Source organism: Saccostrea echinata, unplaced genomic scaffold (assembly GCF_033153115.1).
Source record: "Saccostrea echinata isolate AGI-Se365-2 ecotype Australia unplaced genomic scaffold, CSIRO_AGI_Sech_v1 ptg000036l, whole genome shotgun sequence".
Lineage (NCBI taxonomy): Eukaryota > Metazoa > Mollusca > Bivalvia > Ostreida > Ostreidae > Saccostrea > Saccostrea echinata.
The window spans coordinates 9,124,179-9,147,574 of record NW_026889785.1 but is presented as its reverse complement, the minus strand read 5'-3'; the positions used below and the strand labels follow the sequence as shown (position 1 = coordinate 9,147,574).

The 23,396-nt window shown below is 35.0% G+C and overlaps 1 protein-coding gene across 1 annotated transcript; it reads right to left on the bottom strand.

The window, feature by feature from the left end:
* Window positions 1-18,805: 18,805 nt before the first annotated feature.
* On the bottom strand, window positions 18,806-22,604 carry LOC133199989 (uncharacterized). The gene is made up of 3 exons (XM_061335765.1): window positions 22,477-22,604; window positions 19,885-21,017; window positions 18,806-18,825 (listed from the first exon to the last, which is right to left on the bottom strand). Exons 1-3 carry the CDS (start codon window positions 22,590-22,592, stop codon window positions 18,806-18,808), a joined length of 1,269 nt encoding a protein of 422 aa, XP_061191749.1. The 5' UTR covers window positions 22,593-22,604.
* Window positions 22,605-23,396: the final 792 nt, after the last annotated feature.

The following is a 23,396-nucleotide window of genomic DNA, read 5'->3' as shown; positions in this document are numbered from 1 at the left end:
TAATGACCTCAATGACTGTAGACGCACTTGGTGCACTTAAATATCCTCAGCGACTGTAGACTCACTCTTGACTGTGAACTACCTCGTGAGGTCATTGACTGTAGACTCACTCTTTGCACTTAGATACCTATGACGTCATTGACTGTAGACTCACCCCTTGACTGTGACCCATATTATGACCTATGTGGGCGGGGTCTGGAAAACCCCATGACGTCATCGTGACTGTATACTGACTGTACTCTGTCCCCCTTACTACTAATACATCAAGTCACCGTTATCAGTATCACTTGTAGATTGAGACTGGACTTCCAGTTCCACCCACGGGAATCTTTCTCTCCAACTCTCTTGAAACTTTCTTTTTCTTTTGGTATGATCATTCTTTTCACCTTTATTAATACTTCCGTTATCTGACACACTACTGACCTTTTTCCTCTTATTCCCGTCAGAACTTTTGATAATGCGAACAACGTTGTTTGCTTACTCAATTTTGATCAATGTGATTAAAATGCTTTATCGCGTTTATTTATTTGCTTGCTTTCAAACGCTTTGGTGATAAAAACAAATTAAACTAGTTCTCAGTCAAAAGAAACCAGTCTCCAAATTAAGAAAACGAAAGTAAACTGACGAGATTTTTTTCCCGGTCTGCTAGTCCGACGGATTATCGTTACTTATAAATTAGCTAGCCCGAGTCTTAAAATGACTAGCCCCGGGCGTCGGGCTACCGTACATTTCAACCCCTGATAAAGCATATTTACATCAGGTAAAATAATACAGGCACGTAGCATCAGGAGGGCCGCCCCTTCCACATTTTTCCCAAACATTGAAAAGGCGCACCCTTGCCCCCTCTTCCATCTTTTTTTGCAGTATGGTACGTCAAATCATCCCACGGGAATGTATTATAATATAAAATATGTTTGTCGGAAGTTGTAATCCCTCCTTCAAAGAAATGAAAATGTTGAGTTTGGACAGCCCCTTTTTCCTTTTCTTTTCTTTCTTTATTTATTTATCTCCATTTTTGGCTGCCTTATTAGACTTGTTTAAGCCTCTATGTTTTAGTGCTCTCTTCTATACTTTTTGGTAATGTCACACATAGAGACTTGTAAACTCTGTAAATTCATCGACCAGACTATGGTCGATAACGGGATCATATTACAGCACTGCAGTGTGCTACTGGAGAATCGCTGATAAGTTGAAGGTGATGAATGGTTATTTGGGATTTCCTAAATGTTACATAGCTGGACAAATTTTACACACTTTTAAGTTTTGTTTGTTGTTTAACGTCCCTCGAGAGAATCTTTCACTCATATGGAGATGCCACCACTTGCCGATGGAGAGCAAATTTTTAACTATACTTGGTACTTAGGACCATTGAACATTGAAGGATATTTTAGTGCCAGCATGTTCTCGGTTGATACGGTCTCATCCGAATGACCGGTCTCCACGTCCCAAAGCGGGATTTGAACCCGTCCGTAAGGATCAACTCCTTACTCCGCAAATCTAGGGTGGACGCTCTACCATTGCGGCATGCGGGCGACAACTTCTGAACACAGAAAAAAATATCTCTAGCAATATCTGATGGATCAAAGCAATTGTCTATAAGTCACTTAAAATTAAACAAGAAAAAAAGTTTAAGAAGCATAATTAAAGAAAAAAGATGTTTTCTTCTGTTCACGTACTGGAAGTGGTAAATCTTTACCATTTGAACTGGTACCTTTTTTGTTCCAAGCATTAGGTTCAACTGATGATAATACAATTGTGAGGGTCATTTTCCCTCTGATTACCATTATTAGAAGTCATGTATTACAAAAGAAAGGATTAAGTGCACATGAACTTTGTGAATTAGGCGTAGAGTTTGTTGATCATACAATAATCTTTGCGACTTCAGAATCAATATTTCAATGTATAAGATAACCCAATCACTAGACTATAAAGACCAGTCACTGTTCAACCCAGTCACACTACTTCATAATTCCACCACACCACATAGCCCAGTTACTGTACTACAGTAAATATACATCATAACCCATGGAAGTATCTTTTTAATGAAGGGTTTTCGTCTCATTGTGCATATATAACATCTTTAAAGAATTCTTAGAGGAGTATGAGTACACATTGTTTTCTGGGTTTCGGTGTTTAAAAAGTGGAAAGTGGTGAAAAATATATTTGGCAAGTTGGAAGTGAAGATGCCTGTATACCAGGTTATTCAGAAACATGTATTTCATTTTTTTAAATATAAAGTTTAAGTTCTCGCATCGTTTCAGTGATTGTATTCCGGTTCTATGTCTCCTTTCTACAAGCAGAAGCATATAAAAAGCACTTGAAAAGAGCGGTATTGATTTTATTCACTGAATAAAATTTTTTTAATCCCAAGATTTTGTATTAATTACTTATCATATTTGAAATTCAAATTCACAAATATGCTTTTCAATGTACTGCAATATAATGTCATAACAATACAATCACCCAGCATTTTGCAGCCAATGGACAAGAGAATTTCGAAATTTATTTAGAAAGCTGTGACTAAACATGGTGTCACGAGCACTCTTAAAAATGAAGCTGCTTATTGAGGTTTTCTCAAAGCAGTCCATTAGAATATTCTACACTGCCACCTAAACACAACAAGAGATTTTTGCCTTCGTTGAAAGACAATTATTACCACATGGTTACACAGTTTCTGAAACTAGGAGAAAGAAGTTTTGGTCAGGTGTAGGAAAAGAATCAATAACATCCTCATGGTGCTTAGTGATTTATAACAAAAATTGATGAGGATACAGGATTAATCCCACAATCCGTTTTATTCTGTATCCACAAGCAGTCTATCACATATATCCGGTCACGGTAGCCTAGAGGTAGGGCTTCGTGATCGGGAGGCCCGGGTTCGATTCTCGTTCGCCGCGCCGCGTCAAACCTAAGACGTAAACGTAGGTAGTGACTGTTCCTTCGCTAAGCGCCCGGCACTAAAAGTGAAATTCGTGGGTCTTTCGGATAATACTTTACAAACCGAGGTCCCTTGTCACGGTAGACGTTGGCACGTTGGTATGTGTACTTTGATAGGTTGCAGGGATTTGCCAACCAATTGACCATAGCATCAAGGAAAAATTATCTAGTTTGATCGACGATAGAGTATCAAAAATTTCTGAGATGAGGTGTCGCATTAAGTCATTCAGCAATAGGGAGGTATCAAAGACAGACTGAAGAAGAAAATCGACGCTTGTTTCATTTGAAAAAATAGCAGAAACTTTATGAATTCTTCTAAGGAATAGACGTGGTATCTTTGACTGTATTATAGATTCCTTACTTCATGAGCCTTTAGCTCAAATGAGCTAAAAAGGAACTGCTGGTTGAGTTTTGCATTTGTTAGGGAATATTTCTTAACATTATATATATATAAAGTATAAGTATATATGTTTTGACTTGTTGACTTGTTGACAACCAATATTTTAACTTTCCAGGTTTTCAAAAGACGACAAAGAGAGCAGCAAATGAGGACAGCGTTTATCTTGATATATCAGGGTATAGATTTTTGTTTCATTTGTACTTGTATCAAAAAGAATGTTGCAAAAAATTACTTGGGGTAAACTGTAAATTCTTGTGTTTATATAACGATTCGTTCAGATTGATTGTATGTTGTTTTAGGTCCCCATCGAGAATTTTTTTACTCATATAGAGACGTCCATTATGCAGGTGTCATAACAGTATTTCACTTGAGGTTCACGTCAAATCATGGCTGACGCAAAATAATTCCTGAATCTTCCCTTCCGATTCGGGCATTTTAACACGAGACTGGAGCTGAATTTTTTTATGAGATGAAAAACAATATGTAAACTTCCTATATTGACTAGATTCATTAAAATTTAGGGCGTGCTGAATTTTCTATATACTGTATTTGAGTGGAGAGTGATTAGGTCCTAGACTTGATTTTCAAGCACCTGCTCGACTTCGAGCGAGACAAACTTGCGTGACTTGCTGGATGGCTATGTATTTTTTGGTACTAAAATCTTTATAAAGAATTGTTTTACAAGATCTGAAAAGGAAACTTCTCAAAAGTTTGTTTTCAATTAATACCACCTACTCAGAGTTGCGCATTTTTGGTAAGAATATATAGCAAAATTTAATACTGTTGTGCAACCATTAGTTCAGGGTTTCAAAGAAGTCCGTCTGTGTTTGGGTTAACATAAGAATAAAATCCCGTCAATTAAAACCTCAATAGAGTAAAAATTGGAAAAGTATTCCCTTCAATGACATACTTAGTACCTGACATATTTCAGATTATTTCAGAAATGGTTGTATCTATCATAATGTGTATTTTTTTTCCAATTTGTTTTAATTCATTCAAAATAAGATACTGCACAACACTTTGCAGAACCGAAGAAATAAGCCTTGGGGGTAGACGGAGTCTCAGAAAAGGATATTGAAAATGTATGGCCAAGAAATGTCTATTAGATGCGACTTACAAAATTTCAAAGTACTACAGTTGGATGCTTTGTTACTGCTGATGAAACAAAACTTTCCATCAAAAGAGGTCTGCAGTATTTAAAACAATGGAATGAAAACTGGCATCAAAAATTCTTCATCACTGGGTGCTCTAGAGGAAACTTTCCGCGATATCCGAAGTGGTTTAGGTTTTAAGAAGTTTAAAGTCACAAGTGATTATTTAAGTACTGATCAAAATCTGTTAAAATATTTTTGAAAATATCTACAGTTCATGAGTCCACATTTTCTTTAATATTGAAGAAATGTATGCTAATTTTCTACAGAAATAAATACTGTCTATTACAGCCTCCTAAGTTTGGTAAGTTACCAACAATTAGATTGGGTTTTGTACAGATGTGGGTTTTTTTCTCTTGTGTACTCCTATCCAAACACCTTTTCTCAAACTTTCTTTCCAGAATTCTTCATTTTTTTCATCAATAAACGTGCAAATTCACATATAACTGGTATAATCATGGTATTTTCACACATGCCTATTCCAAACTTCACTTCACTTACAATTCAGAATAACCACATAAATGTAAATGTGCATTTGTGTATTAATATTCCATTCTCTTTTTTTTCTCTGTATCTCTTTGTATAGAGTTATTAAATACAGGTTAAATTGGTAAAGATTTCTTATTTTAGGAACACATATATATAAAGATATAACATATGGTTTCCCTTGAAGTTCTTATATTTTGCATCCTTCTGGCAACTCTTTCCGACATGCCCCTCCTCACCACACGTATCAGAGCCTTTACAATTGTCTTGTCCATCCCCAAATCGAAATGAACTAAAGCATGCAAATTTTCTACTGTCTATTACAGCCTCTTCAGTTTGTTAAGTTACCAACAATTAGATAGAGTTTTGTACAGATGTGGGCTCCTATTGAAACACCTTTTCTCAAACTTTCTTTTCAGAATTCTTCATTTTTCCATCAATAAACGTGCAAATTCACATATAATTGGTATAATCATGGTATTTTCAAACATGCCTATTCCAAACTTCACTTCACTTACAATTCAGAATAACCACATACATTTAAAATAATGTACATTTGTGTATTAACATAAAATTCCCTTTCCTTCTCTCTGTGTGTAGTTATTAAACATAGGATCAATTCGTAAAGGTTTCTTATTTCAGGAGCACATATATATAAAGATACAACATGGAAGTATTTAGTCACTAAAAATTTGCTTTTTTGTCCCCTGCTGTCGCGAAAGCGAAGGGACATTAAATTTCGTCTGTTTAGCTGTTTGTCACAAAAACGTAATCCTGGTAATAACTTTTGCATGAGAAGAGATAGGGCTTTCTTATTTCACAAGTACATTACCTGTGAGAAGACATTTCCAAATATATTACGATTTTTAACTCCGTGACCTTTACGTAACATTTACGAAATGCAACGCAAGACCTTCTGGATGCGAGGCCCCGAAAGCAAAGCAACGCAATTTGATCAATAAGTGTCGGTCCTTAGGATTAAGCTTTATTAAGATTGATATTTTTTATATCTTCTGGATGCGAGGCCCCGAAAGGTTAATAATTGTGTTCGTTTTTATATGTTTACATATTATAAGGTAAGAGCCTTACCTTGACCAAGTGTTTTTTGTGTCGAAGGCCAGCGCGTCACTCTTGCTGGACACATCGAAAATAAAAGACATGTTTTTACGTTCATCGACTTTGTCAAAATTTATAGGTTATTCAGAACAGACCCAAATTCCGTTATCGTAAGTTGGTGGATGAAACCTAAAGATTCGAATGAAGACTAGGCTAATACATATTTTATAGACCAAGCAATTTCAAACGGAAGTCTCTGATGAGGCTGTAGCTCTACTGGTTGTACTTATACAGGAAGATAAAAGTAGCACTTGGACTTGAAACTTTGCAACAGCAATAAATAGAATAATGATCCTTGGTTAAGTCTGTTTTTTTGTGGCAAGATTTAGTGCAATTAGAATAAAACTGTTGGAGGAGTACTCTTTCAAAATAATTTAACAGAAATTTCGATTTAAGTAACCATGGCAACATCATTCAACAAAATTAAAAAGTTATTTAAAAAATGTTAAAATGACAATTATGTATCTCAGTGTAGTCTACTTGTTTGTCAAGTTATATACTGAAATCAGATAGGAGCAGTAGTGTTTTGAAAGTTTTTCATAAAAATGTCTATTTTAGTAACCATGGCAACACCGCTCATCAAAATCCAAAACTGGGAAAGAGAATCATGTATCTTGGTGTAGTCTACTTGTGTCAAGTTATACTAAAATCAGACCAAAAATGTAGGAGGAGTAGCATTTCGAATGTATTTCAAGGAAATTTCTATTTTTAGTAACCATGGCAACACCGTTTATCAAATTCAAATACCGATAAACAGAATTATGTATCTTGGTATAGTCTACTTGTGTGCCAAGTTATATTGAACAAGAAGTCTGTGAGCCAATGCTCACTAATAATGGCCCCGCTCTGATGTGAATACACAAGTTCGGTTATGGACAAACACAGTGATAATCAGGAAATTGACATCGGATTTGTAAAAACTGAATCCCAACATATGGCATGCCTAAACAAAGAAAAAATTTCAAGCATCTGCGATGAGTAGTTGCTGAGAAAACTACGACCAAAATTTATTATGTATGGTACGGACAGACGCACGGATAAACAGGAAGTTGACATCGGATTTGTTCCAAAAATGAATCCTATTATATGGCATGCCTAAACAAAGATTGTGCTAAAATTTCAAGCATCTGCAATGAGTAGTTGCTGAGAAAACTACGACCAAAATTTGTTACGTATGGTACGGACAGACGCACGGATAAACAGGAAGTTGACATCAGATTCGTACAAAAATGAATCCCACCATATGGCATGCCTAAACAAAGAGTGTGTTAAAATTTCAAGCACCTATGATGAGTAGTTGCTGAGAAAACTGCGACCAAAGTTTGTTATGTGTGGTACGGACAGACGCACGGATAAACAGGAAGTTGACATCGGATTAGTACAAAAATGAATCCCACCATATGGCATGCCTAAACAAAGAGTGTGTTAAAATTTCAAGCACCTGTGATGAGTAGTTGCTGAGAAAACTGCGACCAAAGTTTGTTATGTGTGATACGGACAGACGCACGGATAAACAGGAAGTTGACATCGGATTAATACAAAAATGAATCCCACTATATGGCATGCCTAAACAAAGAGTGTGTTAAAATTTCAAGCACCTGTGATGAGTAGTTGCTGAGAAAACTGCGACCAAAGTTTGTTATGTGTGATACGAACAGACGCATGGATAAACAGGAAGTTGACATCAGATTCGTACAAAAATGAATCCCACCATATGGCATGCCTAAACAAAGAGTGTGCTAAAATTTCAAGCACCTCTGATGAGTAGTTGCTGAGAAAACTGCGACCAAAGTTTGTTACGGACAGACAGACGGACAGACAGACAGACACACAAGGGTAAAACAGTATACCCCCCTCTCCTTCGGAGCGGGGGTATAAAAAGAGATCAGAAGTGTAGGAGGAGTAGAGTTTTGAATGTATTTTTAAGAAATTCCCAATTTTAGTAACCATGGCAACGCCAATCATTGAAATCAGAAACCGATTCAAATAATTATGTAGGCGAAGCGTTTTGAAAAATTGTTTACAGACGGATGGACAGACAGACAGACGGACACCTTACTATCGCATAAGCTCTTTGGTCTCTGATCCACAAGAACCCGGCGCAAGTCACGAAATTTCCCATCAAATGAGCAGTTCTGAATCACTGAAGAGTCACCAAATAAGGCCATTCCAAGTTTTTTCTATGTTTAGCGTCCACCCATCTTTCAAATACCTACCTACCTATTCGCAAAAAACACAAAAACCAAAAAGTAAAACACAAGTCTTTATTGTCATAAAAGTGGTGTCATTCAAAGGATTTCGATTCCATTAATCTTTTTTTCTAGTTGAAATATCTATTCTTCAGCAAAATCAAGGTACTAAATGCTTACAATATTCCAAATATGACATATTATAAACAAATACTGTCTGATTTTGTTTTTTTTTTTTCTGATATGGGGTGTCAAACACCAAGGCGTACGCGGACGCTAAACATAGAAAAAACTTGGAATGGCCTAAATATAGATTCTGACAAAATAGACACTAGTGAACAAATCGTTACAGAATTAGAGCAACCAGAAGCATTTGAAGATAAAAACGACATCGTTAATTCTGACAACAAAAGAAAACCCAACATTGAAAACATTAATGAGAACATTAAACAAAACACGTTTAAACAGAACGGCTAAGAAAAATGAATGAAACTGTGTTTCAATCTGTGGCTGACTCTAGGTCAGATTGACTTTGCTGTTGACTCTTTTCCCGACACTAAAAGTACCATTGCTATTGTTGCCTCAGCATTAACAGCTTTACTGTGTATTTAATTTTTCAAAAAAAAAAGAAAACTTACAACCATTCTTGCAACCGCCACGGTACATATACCTCAGTCTCTAGGTAGTGTGTTTAGATCACGGCCGCGACTGACCTATGTCAATAAAATATAGGTAGCACCTCTTCCTTCGCCATGCGCTCGGCACTTTGAAGTGAAAGTTGCGGGTCCTTCGGATGAGACCTTAAATATTTAGGCCCCGTGTCACGGTAGGCGTTGGTATGGTGACTTCTCTGTATGAGCGATATAATCTCAAATGGGACGTAAAACAACATACAATCTCTTTTCTTTTTCTGCACTCCAATGCACCTGATCCCACCTGATGTCTCAGAGGTCCGTGTGTGCTCTGTTCCTATTTTGTAATGTTTAATGGATTTTTGAGCTCGAATACTGTTCGTTATCTCCACATATTTCATTTTTTTTCCTGCAATGTTTGTTAAATTTAACGGACATTTAAGCTGCCTTAAATGTTTACATCTAAGAGAAACATACAAAACTCAAAAGGGAGTAAGACTTCATACATCTTTATGCAATGCCTCTTTACCAGAATATGAAAAGAGAATATCTGAAAACTGTCTTAGGGATGCCATTCTAGCACAGAAAACAATAAATGGAACAGTAGGTCCATCATTTCTGGTGACTTATGTCATATGACTTTGAAAAGTCAACAACTATAGACGTTATGCATGATGTAAAGTCAACATCTATAGACAATATGCATGGTGTACATGTAGTGTTTGGAATTGTCAAACGGCTGTCAAAAGTATGAATTAGAAGCACTCACAGTAGAGAGATCCTTTCCATTTCCAGCTATGTTGAAGTTATTGATCAAAGACTTCTGATGATTAAACCACCTTCAATTATAGCAAATGTTTCTAGAACCTTCTTTGATCACGGTTAATTCTTGAATGTTTCTTTAATGAAAGTTATAAAACTACAAAGATACACTATAAGTAAAGAAATTTTTAATTCTTGTATTGTTTGTGCAGAGGTTGCAATAGCTTATAAAAGGATGTTTTCTATATTCAATCACAAGTTAACATATGAACATTTTATTTCTTTATTAAAATGTAATTTGTAATTAAAATTTATGACTTTTGGAAAGTAATTGTAATTAAATCAATTAAACATCTAATAAAACCTGTGTATTTTAATCGTAGCTTAATTGAAGAAAGTCAAAGTAATTGTAATGTACTTACATTTAAAAGTAATTGACCCGACCACTGGTACAGACATTTTATAACAGTACGATTCTGTTTTCGGAAAAAAAATTGAGTATGTGTATTGTAAATTACAGCAATATCTATATGAAATTAAAAGATTTTTCTGGTAGATATAGTAATCTGCTAAATTCTGAAATTACAACAAAACGCTCTAAAACGATATTTAGATTTAAGGGAGTGTTGGTAAAATGGGTAGGCAAACCCGGGCCGGGGCAAATTAAAAACCGGGGCTGTTCAGGATTTTTCAATTTTCCGTCTTAATACTTTATCAATCAAGCTGAAATTTTCAGATTATGTTTGTTATAGGTTTGTTTGTATTCGCTGTAAAAATTACCTTGAAATACTGGGTATTTTAGATTTTATCGGCAATTAATGATTTTCAAGTTGGTAAAATGGGTAGGCAGCACTAAGCCGACATTTTACGATTTTTGTGGCATATCTGACAAAAGCTAATATACTTATCAATTATTCTAATGTTTAACAGTATATTTAAACTATTTTTAATTATTTCTTCCTTGAAATGTGTTTCTGTTGAGTAAAATAACACTTTTTTGAAAAACTGGGTCATTAAAACCGGATCCGATCATCCGGAACGAACATGAAAAATCCGAAATACTTGTTTATTACTTTTTACTATTGTCACCTGAAGAAAAAAAACCCTCTTTTCAAGTTACTTTTTGGATATTTGAATTTAAATTTTATTGATATTGAAAATAATTTTAGAATCTTAACATATAATTTTATTAATACAAAGTCTTCACTCTTGTGCCAAACTTTAATCATGTTAATCACACATAATTTAAGCTGCTTGGGGTAACAAAAGTGGCTTGTTATGCTAATTGGGGAGATGAAGTTAGGAAGATGTTCATGTATTTTTATATCAATACTTCCATGACGTAAGAGCTAGACAAAACCTCAGAGCCCCCTTTGAAACAAAGAACGGCGATATCATTATTTCGGAATTTTCGGGTTTGTCCTGGTTGATCGGATCCGGTTTTAATGACCCAGTTTTTATGAACATGTGTATTTAAAAGCATTTTCCAGTAAAGAAATAACTATTGCTAGTTAATACACATTGTTAAACATCGGAATAATTCAGAAGACTACTTGTTCGTTGTCACATTTGTCAAAAGACACGTAAAATAGCGACTTGATACTGCCTACCCATTTTACCAACTTGGAAATCAATAATCGCCGATAAAATCTAAAATACCGAGTATTTCAAGGTAATTTTTACAGTGAATACAAATAAACCTATAACAAACATAATCCTAAATTTTCAGCTCGATTAATAAGGTATTAAGCCAAAAAACTGAAAAATATCGAACAGCCCCGGTTTTTAATTTGCCCCGGCCCGGGTTTGCCTACCCATTTTACCAACACTCGATCTAAGGTATGTTTAAAGAATAAAAATTAATTAGTTGTATCCATTTGTTGTACATGTATCACTTTTGCTCAGGTTTATGTTTCGAGTCGTGTTTCAGTTATGAGTAGAAAATTTTATTTCAACATTTATCATTAGCGATTTTATATATTATTTAGTTTTGATAACCTTAATTACCTTAATAATTTAAAGGAGGAAGATGTAAATGTTCCAGATGCAGCCGAAGTGAGACAGCTTTTGAAACAAGAGGCCCAAGGGCCTTAACGGTCACCTGAGTATAATACAACAATTTAGAGGATCCATAGAGTATAAAATGAACTGAAAGGTGAAGCTTTGTTGCCCAAAAGCAAGAAAAATAGGGTGATCAGGATCAACAAAATAATTAGTCTAGTGTTCATTAACAGTACATAAATTAGGTTCTAATCTGTTCCCCATTTATCACTCTCACCAGGCAGACTTATAATCAGTGCTTCTGTACTCTTTTAATTCCTTGTTGAAATCTCTTACATTGGCCTCTCTTGGTCTTTGATGAACATTTAATAAGACAAGTTATTTTTGTCTCATTTTTATATCTGTTACTTACAAGTCTACCTGATCATTAAAACTATGAAAGTACTTTTTGTATTATACAATATAAATTCTTGCATAATTCTCTTATTCTATTAACCTTTCAAGTACATTATTTACAGTGATTAATTATCACAAGTAAATGGCAAAGGGGAATAACTCCTCTCAGTAGAATACAAATTAATAGAGCCCTGGCCCAGAACACTTGACCAAATGGTTCTGATGTTCAAAAATCTGGTAAAAATACCCTCCCTTATTAAAACTTTTACTCTTTTTGCCTCTGATATGCCCAGCTGCAGAGAAGATTTTTAAAGCATTAATGCATTTTCACTATATAATAAATAGAGCCCCGCCCTAATATCAGAACCTCTGATCCAGGGGTCATGAAATTCACAATTTTGGAAGAGGCATCCTTGCTTATCGTAACCATGTATTTGTTTAAATAATACCCAGGAGAAGAGAAGATTTTCAAAGAAATAATGCACTTTCACTATATGATCTATATAGCCCCGCCCTAGCACCAGACCCCTGACCCTGGGGCTATGAATTTCACAATTTCGGTAGAGTCACCCTTGCTTATCATAACTATGTATTTAAGAGCCCTCTATACACTGCACACTAGAAAGTTCTGATTTTGTAGTATGTTTATGCACATAGAGTGATCTGCTTCTTGATCAAGAATAAAATAAATTGAAATTGACAGTTTATTACTTAATTTGTGATCAAATCAAGCATTCATAACAGTTTAATAGGCCAAGATGAATAGATAGAACACTTCATTTGCAGGTATTTTTCCCACTTAAGTAAACAACAGTGATTTATGTTCATCAGTACTTCATCGTCTTTGAACATTTTTCCTGGGGGTAAAAGCAAGGCACCCTTTATTGAAAATGTGATAGATAAGCTCAATATTTACACCTTTACACATTATAATTTTCTCAATGTCCAAAAAATATTTTCCTCTAGTGTATAGAGAGTCCTTAATTTGTTTAAATAATACCCAGGAGCAGAGAAGAAGATTTTCAAAGAAATAATACACTTTCACTATATGATCTATATAGTCCTGCTCTAGCATCAGAACCCCTGACCCTGGGGTCATGAATTTCACAATTTTGGTAGAGTCACCCTTGCTTATCACAACTATGTATTCAATTTGTTTCAATAATACCCAGGAGTACAGAAGAAGATTTTAAAAAAAAAAATGCACTTTCACTAAATGATCTATATAGCCCCGCCCTAGCACCAGAACCCCTGACCCTGGGGTCATGAATTTCACAATTTTGGTAGAGTCACTCTTGCTTATCACAACTATGTATTCAATTTGTTTCAATAGTACCCAGGAGTAGAGAAGAAGATTTTTCAAGAAATAATGCACTTTCACTATATGATCTATATAGCCCCACCCTAGCACCAGAACCCCTGACCCTGGGGTCATGAATTTCACAATTTTGGTAGAGTCACCCTTGCTTATCATAACTATGTATTCAATTTGTTTCAATAATACCCAGGAGTACAGAAGATTTTCAAAGAAATAATGCACTTTCACTATATGATCTACATAGCCCCGCCCTAGCACCAGAACCCCTGACCCTGGGGCCATGAATTTCACAATTTTGGTAGAGGGCTCAATGCTTATTACAATCATGCCAATAGTTTGACTGCTTGATGTCCAGGAGTAAAGAAGAAGATGTTTAAAGATTGCATTAATTTTGATGGTTTTGGCCCCATCCCTCAGGCCCCAGGGGGGCAGGGGCTACGAATTTCACAATTTTTGTTCCCCTTCACCCATAGATGCTATATGCCAAAATTGGTTGAAATTGGTTTGCTGGTTCCAGAGAAGAAGCTGAAAATGTTCAAAAGTTTACGAACGACGACCGACGCACGACGACGGACGAAAAGAGATAGCAATAGGTCACCTGAGTGACTCAGGTGACCTAAAAATTGGGACAGAAAATCTTATTCTTTCACAAAGGGAAGTCTGAAATGAATCCTCTTATGAAGATCATTAACAAAAAATGCCTGACAAGCAAAAAAAAAAGTCATCATCAGTTTTTATTGAGGGGGTAAATGAATACAGTAGGTATGTTTTCTATATAGACTATATATCGGCAAAATTATTGGGGTACGCTCCCCCCCCCCCCCCCCCGTTTCCTACGCCTTTGCTTTACCAACACAAAGAACGAGAGCATTAGAATGTTGAATACACACACTAAAGGCCCATAAGTAGCAATTTCGGGGAGGGAAGGGGCACGGAACAGCCACACATTTTCATTGTGAAGTACTATAACCTACCTAGACTGGTTGCTAAATGTATGTAATCGAAATTTTACTGTACGATAAATTTTTATGCATTATATAAATTAAACATTCAGTCGTTCCATGAAATATTCCTGTGTGTGATAAGTGTATAGGTGTCACAAGCTTATCTTTTAAAAAGATTGGTGAGCTAGCGCTGTAGCATAATAAAATACAGAAGAAGATATCTGAACCATTTGTTAAATTTTCTGAATCGATTAATTATTTATAGGAAGGCAGATTGGTGCACTGGGAGCTAGTTGAGTTGGGGGGGGAGGGAGGGTGTCACAATTCAGAATGGTGAATCTATAGTCTGTCCCACAACCGGAACGTCACCACTTTTTGCAAGATATCTCAAAATAAATAAATACCTTGGCCTTCAACCTAGGTCCGATCGGTAGATTGATTTTTTTCCAAACTTTCTGCTTTTATACGAACCATCGAGGTCAACCAGTGTATACACACGGCGGCAAATTCAAAGTCTACGGGGATTTAACATGGTAAACTCGTCCATTATCGTCTAGATTACGGGGCGGAGAACCAGTTTATCAAGGGAGTAGTTGTTCTTTCCAAATGAAAAATGAAAAAAATGTATAAATGAAAGAAATTAGTTCAACGTGTTTTTAGTAAAAATATGAGAAACACATAATATTCAAAAATATTTTAGCGAGTTTTATCGTGAAAAATGAGTCAATAGTCCGAATATAGTGCAGCACAGCTTATGGACGCACTCACTCATCATTCACATTAGGCCGGAGGTAGATGCAAATCACATCATCCCTTGTTCAGAAAGGTAAGTTTTTTTTAAATGTTGTTTTTTTTGTTGTTTACTGCAGTACAAATGTTCAATGAAGAAGTGTTTCAAGTTTTATGATAAATATGCCAAAACGCATGGTACACGCACGTCCCTGTAGATGACAAAATACCCGTGACCTACTATAGACAACATGTATTCGTCCAGTTTTAATATGTTAACAGGTTAACATTGTTTAATGAACTGATATGACCGTATAGAGCTACTCAGGAAAAAAAGATAAAATTAAAAACACAATGCTGACTTTCTTTTTATGTTGGAAATTAATTTCTTAAATTTTCTTTATTCTGTTGATTATGCAGAATGTCTACTTTCGCTTTTAACAGTTTAACACTACATGTAAAGATGTATAATATAGTTGTATTTATGCATAAATTTGATAAATTGACAGTAACAGTGCAGGAAATAGTCAAAATAATATACCCTAACTAAGCATTCAATATGCTATTTTCTATATATTAATAATACCAATATTTTGGCACTCAAATTTCTTTCCTGATTTTTTTTTGTTTTTTCTTATGGAGGATTTCAGACATGGAGCACATGCCCTATACATGTATATCATGTATATGGCAATCTTACGGCACATTTCACAAACAATCTCCAAGTCAATGAAGACATGCTAAATGATGATACTATAGAAATCAACAATGATCAATGATAATTGAATTTTATAAAATGTAAATGGTTGTGACTTATTTGACATGTATATTTTTAAAAAGGTTTAATTCATTGTGCACATACTGCGACACAGGTCACATGCCACCCACATTAACAGTGTTTGCTTGCTGATGCAACCTCTATGTACAGAATGGGTTTAATTTACATTATAGTACTGTGTAAAAATTGCAAATTGCTTAAGTTGATCCAGGTTTACTGTTACAGGAAGCAAACATATTGTTTAGCCTCGTAAAATCCAAGTTAAGCTTTAATTGTCATACATGTATTTGCAGGTGAATAGACTTCTACAGGTGTTCTGATGGACCTCACTGTCAGGATAACCTTTCACTTTGTTTGAAACAGGTATCTTTTCTTACCCATATTTTTCATATCTTGTCAAACAACAAGTAGCTGTATATAACAATAAATATGACTATTCAATATCATATACACATAGTAATGCATTATGCAGCATATTGTCTAAGGATATGGGATTTCATACTTCAATTATGAAACTTCATTATATCTTTGAAAGAAAAACAAATATAGTATGGAATTCAACAAAGAATTTATTTCACAAATTTAAGAAAATCTGCATGATAATATGTACATATATTATATAAGATGAACACACATAACAGGATAAGTTGATACATGTAACTCATATTATTTTACAATTAATCCTTTTTACTATATTGCACAATATCCTTGGTATCGGGTGTGGAATAATCACAAAATGCATGTATAAAATCATTGCAGAATTTTTAGTTTTCTTAACCATGTTAACAAAATATTTTAAAGAAAATTTCAGAAATTTGTAGTGATCGAAGTTTGTATAGTGTCATCCCATAACATATTTAACAATGATTTACTGAATACAACACATATTATACTTATCAAAGAAATCAATATAAAGAGTTCAGACAAACATTTGAAATATTCCTATAGTATTTCAATCACAGACACTACTTGCTTTATGTATTAATATGAAATTAAGATATTTTGGGAATTTCTGAAATATCTTGCCCTGTATGTAAGCATTTGGTAATGTCACAAAGACGGAAGTTTACAGACATCTCTGTCGTGCCAGTGACTCCATATCATGTAAACCAACAATGAAATGTGTACTGAAAATTACCACTGTAATCATATGCCATTCATGGGTCCATGTAGAAATGGGCTCAGTATTTGTATATATAACTTTATTGTAGTCTAGTTTATAAATATATTTATCACATGCAGTAAGTTACTGCTATGCTAGACTACAAACTTGATAGCTAGTTTAATTTTTTTTTTTTTTTTTTTTTTTTGACTAGCTTTGTTGTTGTGCATATCAAACCAACACCATTGTACACATTCAATGTTTGGTTGAAAGAACCTTAAGTATTACATGATATATCCATAATGCAAACATACAGTCATAGTCAACTGTTTATGGTATAATTAGAGCACAAAATCGTTGAATAAGCAAGTTATGTCCCTGTATGAAACTATAGCATTTACAGTCAGTTAATAAGTAGCAGTAAGGCAATGGTTAATTTGAAGAAAAAAAAAAGATAATTAGAAAAAAGAGGGTGTAATTTACAGCAAATTTTTTTTTCACAGAGAATTTAAGAAGAGAAAAATACTACAGTATATATTTATGTAAATATATAAAATATAGGTGAACACAAATATGCATGTTTCAGATTAACATGATTAAGAACAATCACTGATACAGAGTATTATAGGGTTGAAGTGTGACACTTAGTTTGTTGTTGAGTATTTCGATATTAAATAAAAGCAATAATCACAGTAAAGTTTTTATCACAGTGCCAAAGTGCATAAAAAGTAGATTGAAAATATAAAATAATGAGAAAAAAAAATAAAATGTAAATAATCACTTTAGAGTAACAATACCATTTATAGTTAATTTGTTGTTATTACAGTTCATATGTTTAAATGTACATATTTAGTTAAACAATAACATTTATCACAGCAGATTTTATCACAGTAAACATGGTAAACTGATAAGTCAGAAATGGAAATACAGTATGCTTTTTATATTAAAGCTTAAATTTAATAAACAGTATTATGTATCATGATAAAAAAAAATCACAAATGAATTAAAATCACTGAAATTAATTTGGTTTTTCTTGCAAATAATTATGTACATAATATGTTTTAAAAAAAACCCAGCATATATATCACAGTAGGTTTTATCACAGTAAATTGGTCTTGTTAAGTTAAGCAAAACTTGAAATGCAGTAGGGCTTTTATAAAAATTGAATAAATTATGTATCAATATATATATCTCATGAATGAAAACCACTGAAATTTGTTTTGAAGTTTTTCTTGCAATTAATTTTACAAAGTGTATGTAAGAAATGAAAAAAAAAATATTGATCATGCAAGTCCCAATTGTAGAGGAGAAGTGAATCACAATAAGGAACTGAGACTAAATGCTGCCCTGTGAAAATTTAACATGCATGGAATACAGAGGAGGGGAAGCAGCTTCACTCATCAAAAGTCAGGTTTGTTGGTTCGGTAGGGGGCATTGTGTGTAACTAATCAGGCAGTATATTATCATGATTATGTTTACATATGCTGTACTCTATTTGAACCCTGAAATAACTGAAATAGAGCTACAGGTACAAGGAGTGTATTTTCAGTTCTAACTCATTCCAAATGCAGTGAAATTATGACTTGTTCATTAAAGTTTAATTCTGCACTTTACTAACTTGATATGGTTATTTATGATCTATAGAACAGCAGAGTAAAACAAAATTCATATCCAAGCATGTGCATATAGTCTATAGATTTAAGTTTGCATGGATCTACAATAGGAATTCAAATCTGTAATGACCTTTTTATTTTCAGTTATAGCTGATCCATACTGTTGAAATTTCACCCAAAGGACAAAAGTGTGATTACAGCAATGTATTAAGGTAAAGTCTCATGAATATAGGCAAGATACATAAAAAAGATTAGTTACACACAGGCCCACCTTTTGAAAGACAAATTAATCATTAAACATGCATGTATCATAGATTCACCAATGAATTGAAGAGTTTTATTGCCCTAAGAGACTTTAAATATTTTTCATTTTTAAGTAATTTAATTCTGGATATAACGTGATATTTGATTGGATAAAAAAATTACTTTATATTGTATAAATTGGGTTGCCTACATCACAATGACTGTGTCAAAAATGTATCGATCCGCCTGACGTTTATATATTTAAATTTTGTACAATTTGGAATTATTTTCAAGGCAATAATCTTTTTTCCTTACACTAAATGAAATGAAAATTAAATTATAAGGAATTAATTTAATAGCTACCCAATTTATACATTATAAACTGTTTATACCATATAAATTTGGGTAGCTATTAAATTAATTCCTTAATTATTTAGTATTCAATATTTAATATTAAATTGAAAAATTAAATTTTGTCAGCTGAACTATCGGATAGAAGATGTGGTGCACATTAAAACATGTCTGATGAGACTGTAGCTCTACCGGTTTGTTCTGATAACAAAGAAAGAGAAAAATAGCCCATGGATTTGAAACTTTCCAACAGCTATGAATAGAATTATGTAGTTTACTTGTGTATTAAGTTATATTGAAATCAGACCAAAACTGTAGGATGAGTACATTTTGAATGTATTTCACAGAAATTTTTATTTTTAGTAACCATGGCAACACCTTTCATTGAAATCAAAAACCGATATTTAGAATTATGTATCTTAGTGTAGTCTATTTGTGTGCCAAGTTATATTGAAATCAATGGATTTCATCTGTTTATGAAATTATCAATTGCATTCCAACAGTGTCAAAATTTTAGAGTAAAATTTTCTGAATCCTAGTTTATTGCAATGGCTTATTTTTCTCAAATAGGAGTACTTAAAACTATAATTAAACACTAGGTGATACATGCATCAATGAATGATTAATAATCTTTCTTTTACCTTTAAAGAGGAACAGTTCACCAATCATCAAAGCAAGGCTCATGAAGAAAGAGGATTCAGTCCATACAAACTGTTCCAGCATCGAAGGCACTTACCTGACTTTAGAGAGGGCTTGGTACATATGCGGTGACTCCACCTTTCACACAACTCACATTCCACCCACGCAATCTTTCGAGACCTTCCAGGAGCATTATAGTCACCACATATGCAACAAGTGACTTCATCATCAGATTCCTCGACGGAGTTCATGGATACGTCAGAGTCGACGTCATTTTCGTCATCACCAGAATCTGTGTCTAAGTCACTGTCACTGTCTTCCGAGTCCGTCAAGTCAATGATCACCGGAGCGACCTCATCATCCTGAACTCCGTCAAGTTTCCACAGTTTTGTCTCTACCTCATTTATCACGTGGCTCTCTACCCTCCTCCACTTCTCCACATCGTATGCTGATCTTGCTTGATTGAATAGCTCCATCACTTTATCTTTCTTAAATGTGGTATTGCTCCTGGCGACGAAGCTTTTCAATTCAGCCCAAACCAGCTCGATGGGATTCAGCTCACAATGATAAGGAGGTAGACGCAAAACTGTGTGACCTGCCTGTGAAGCCAAATCGTCAATCACATACTTTGGTCGAGGCTTATGCTGCTTCACCAATGTGAGTAACTCAGCCTTAATCATTGCCGGAGTGTAATGAATACCCTTTCTATCAAGCCAAGACTGGATCTCGGCCTTTCGCGCCGACGATGTCGGACACTTAGACTCGGGATCCAGATGACTGTGATAGGAAGCATTATCCATCACGATGACTGAATTACCCGGTAGGTTAGGGAGCAACTGCTCAGTGAACCACCTCGTGAAGTTTCCTGAGTTCATCTCATCATGATAATCATGAGTGCCAGTTTTCGACTCAAACATTAGACATGACCCCGGGATCATGCCCACAGCCGAAGAACCAGCATCCACAATTATCAGACGAGAGCCTTTCCCAGGTGGGACGAAGCGCCCATGACCTCCACGATGCGACTCAAAGGCAGAGGTAGATGTCCTAGGACAGTCCACCCAATCTCCCCTTGCTACATGATTGGTGTTCAACCAAGTCTCATCCAAGTACACGATAGGACGACCCGCCTCTCTAAAGTTTCGGATGGACCTCAGGTAAGTATGGCGCATACTGACAATGTCATTACGCTCTCCAATGTACCTCCGATCTGAACCAGACTTGTAGAATCTGAAAGAGAATGAAACATTTTTTTAAAAAAAAGATAAAGTTCAGTTCTATTTTTATGCATGCAAACAATGTTTATTTATATACCTTTAAAAATTTGTTCCTACATAAATCTATACTAAAATAAGTCTAGCATTTCCTATGTTTACTGAGTGGTCATAAAACAAGAGACCCATGGGCCACAACACTCACCTGAGTAAGTTTGGCCCTGCTGTTCTTCACACCTGACTTTCTCCCATGTAATACCTATTGTGGCCCAGTCCTACCACAGGCACTTGTTTCGTATATGGGGCATCCCTACTTATTTTTACCACAAGGTACCTCGAAAATTCCCTCAATAGATATTAAGACTTTAGATGGGATACAACTTCCGGTTGGGGGTAGGATAAAACCAGAGACTTCCAAGTATTCCATTCCAAGGTCTCTGGTTTTATCCTTTGTTTATAACCCCAACCGGAAATTTGTGTCCCATCTAAAGTCTTGAAATGTATCGAGGTAATTAATGAGTGGTTTACAATAAAGAGGCTCGACCAGAGATGTCTGAAAGGATTTATTTGACAAGGAAAAAGTCTCTCGAAGTGAACAATATAATTTTAAAGTAGGTTAATGATTGATATATGAACAAAATACGAGCTTGAAGAGGGGGTGCCTGAAACTGAGTTAGGTACCTTGTAGTAAAAATAAGTAGGTGCCCTGTATACGAAACAAGTGCCTGTGCGTCCCACCCCCAGGGGTCATGATTTTAACAATGTGTAATCTACACTATCCCAGGATACTTCCACATAAGTTTCAGCTTTTCTGGCCCAGTGGTACTTGAGAAAAAGATTTTTAAAGATTTTTCTTTATATATTTCATTGTAAAACTTGGATTCCCTATTGTGGCCCTGCCCTACCTCTTGGGGTCATGATTTTAACGAATAAGAATCTACACTACCCTAGGATGCTTCCTCATTAGTTATAGCTTTTCTGGCCCAGTGGTTCTTGAGAAGAAGATTTTTTAATGACCCCACCCTATTTTTGCCTTTTCTTGATAATCTCCCCTTCTGAGGGGGCTTGGCCCTTCATTTTAACAAGTTAACTTCCCCTTCATCCAAAAATGCTCTGTACCAACTTTGGTTAAAATTGGTCTAGTGGTTCTTGAGAGGAAGTTGAAAATGTGAAAAGTTTACAGACGGATGGACGGACGATGGACACGAGTGATCAGAAAAGCTCATTTGAGCTTTCAGCGCAGGTGAGGTAAAAAATCGATGTTTGACTGCGGAGCAAGATATTGGACAATAATAATAAAATAAAAGGTATAACAACATTTCTTGACTGGTTCAAGGGCAAAATGCATTTTGTCGACCCTGTGGGTCTGACAAAATGCTTGTCGCACTCGAACCCAGTCAATAAATGTATATTATTAAACAATTTTAATAATTATATGCTTTATTTGTAGGTTATATTTTTTAATTGATTCTTACCTGAACCCAAGTTTCTTCACAAGTCTTGCCAGAGATGACTTGGTGAGCCTGATTCCCCTTTCCACCAACACACCTGACAGTCGACGAAGAGATACATACTCGCCCCTCAACTGCATTTCATGGATGGTCCTTTTCACCAGGTCCTCATCGAAGTCATCAAGCCCCTTATTGGAGTGGACCTTCTGCTGTACAGGAGGGACTTGCAGATCCTCAATCACAGTTGTTACAGGATCAACCAGGATGTTTGCTTTCAGGGTTCTTTCAGATATTCCTAAAATATATTAAAATATTTATGTACTTCACGTACCAGAGGATACAATGCACAGACTATGTTTTCAATTTTTTTTATATATATTTTTATATATTCTTTTTATATAATTTTATTAAAATGACTTATTGTGTAAGTAGAGAACTATATCTAAAATATGATAACTATGTCATTTCTTTATATAATAATAATCTTTTTTTCTAAACAATTACTCACAATTCATTTTAATGCAATAGAAGCAAGACAGTTTTAGCTCACCTTAGCCAAAGGCTTAAGAAAGCTTTTCTGATCAAAATGTGTCTGTTGTCTGTCGTTTTCATTATTGTCGGCAACATAAACATTTCACTAATTTATCTCCTTCTCCAGAGCACTAAGCCAATTTCAACCAAACTTGCCACAAAGCATCCTTGGGTAAAGGAATTTCAAATATGTTCACATGAAAGGCCACCCTCTTTAAAGGGGAGATAATTTTCAAATGTTGGAAATAAAGTGGCATCTTTTATAATTCTTCTTAAGAACCTCTGGGACAGAAGAGATGAAACTTATGTGAAAGTTTCATTGCAAAACTTGTGTGAAAGCTTCATTGCATAGTGTAGATTCAGGGTCTAATCAAATGGTGCCTTTGGGAGTAGGGCAGGGCCAAAACAGGGGA

Excerpts from the sequence above, each read along its gene's own strand:
- LOC133199989 (XM_061335765.1), bottom strand. The coding sequence starts at position 22,592 with ATGCAGTTGAGGGGCGAGTATGTATCTCTTCGTCGACTGTCAGGTGTG. Across the intron at positions 21,018-22,476 it reads GTGAAGAAACTTGGGTTCAG|ATTCTACAAGTCTGGTTCAG; the intron begins GTAAGAATCAAT and ends ATTCTCTTTCAG. Across the intron at positions 18,826-19,884 it reads CAAGCCCTCTCTAAAGTCAG|GTGGGCCTGTGTGTAACTAA; the intron begins GTAAGTGCCTTC and ends GTCTTTCAAAAG.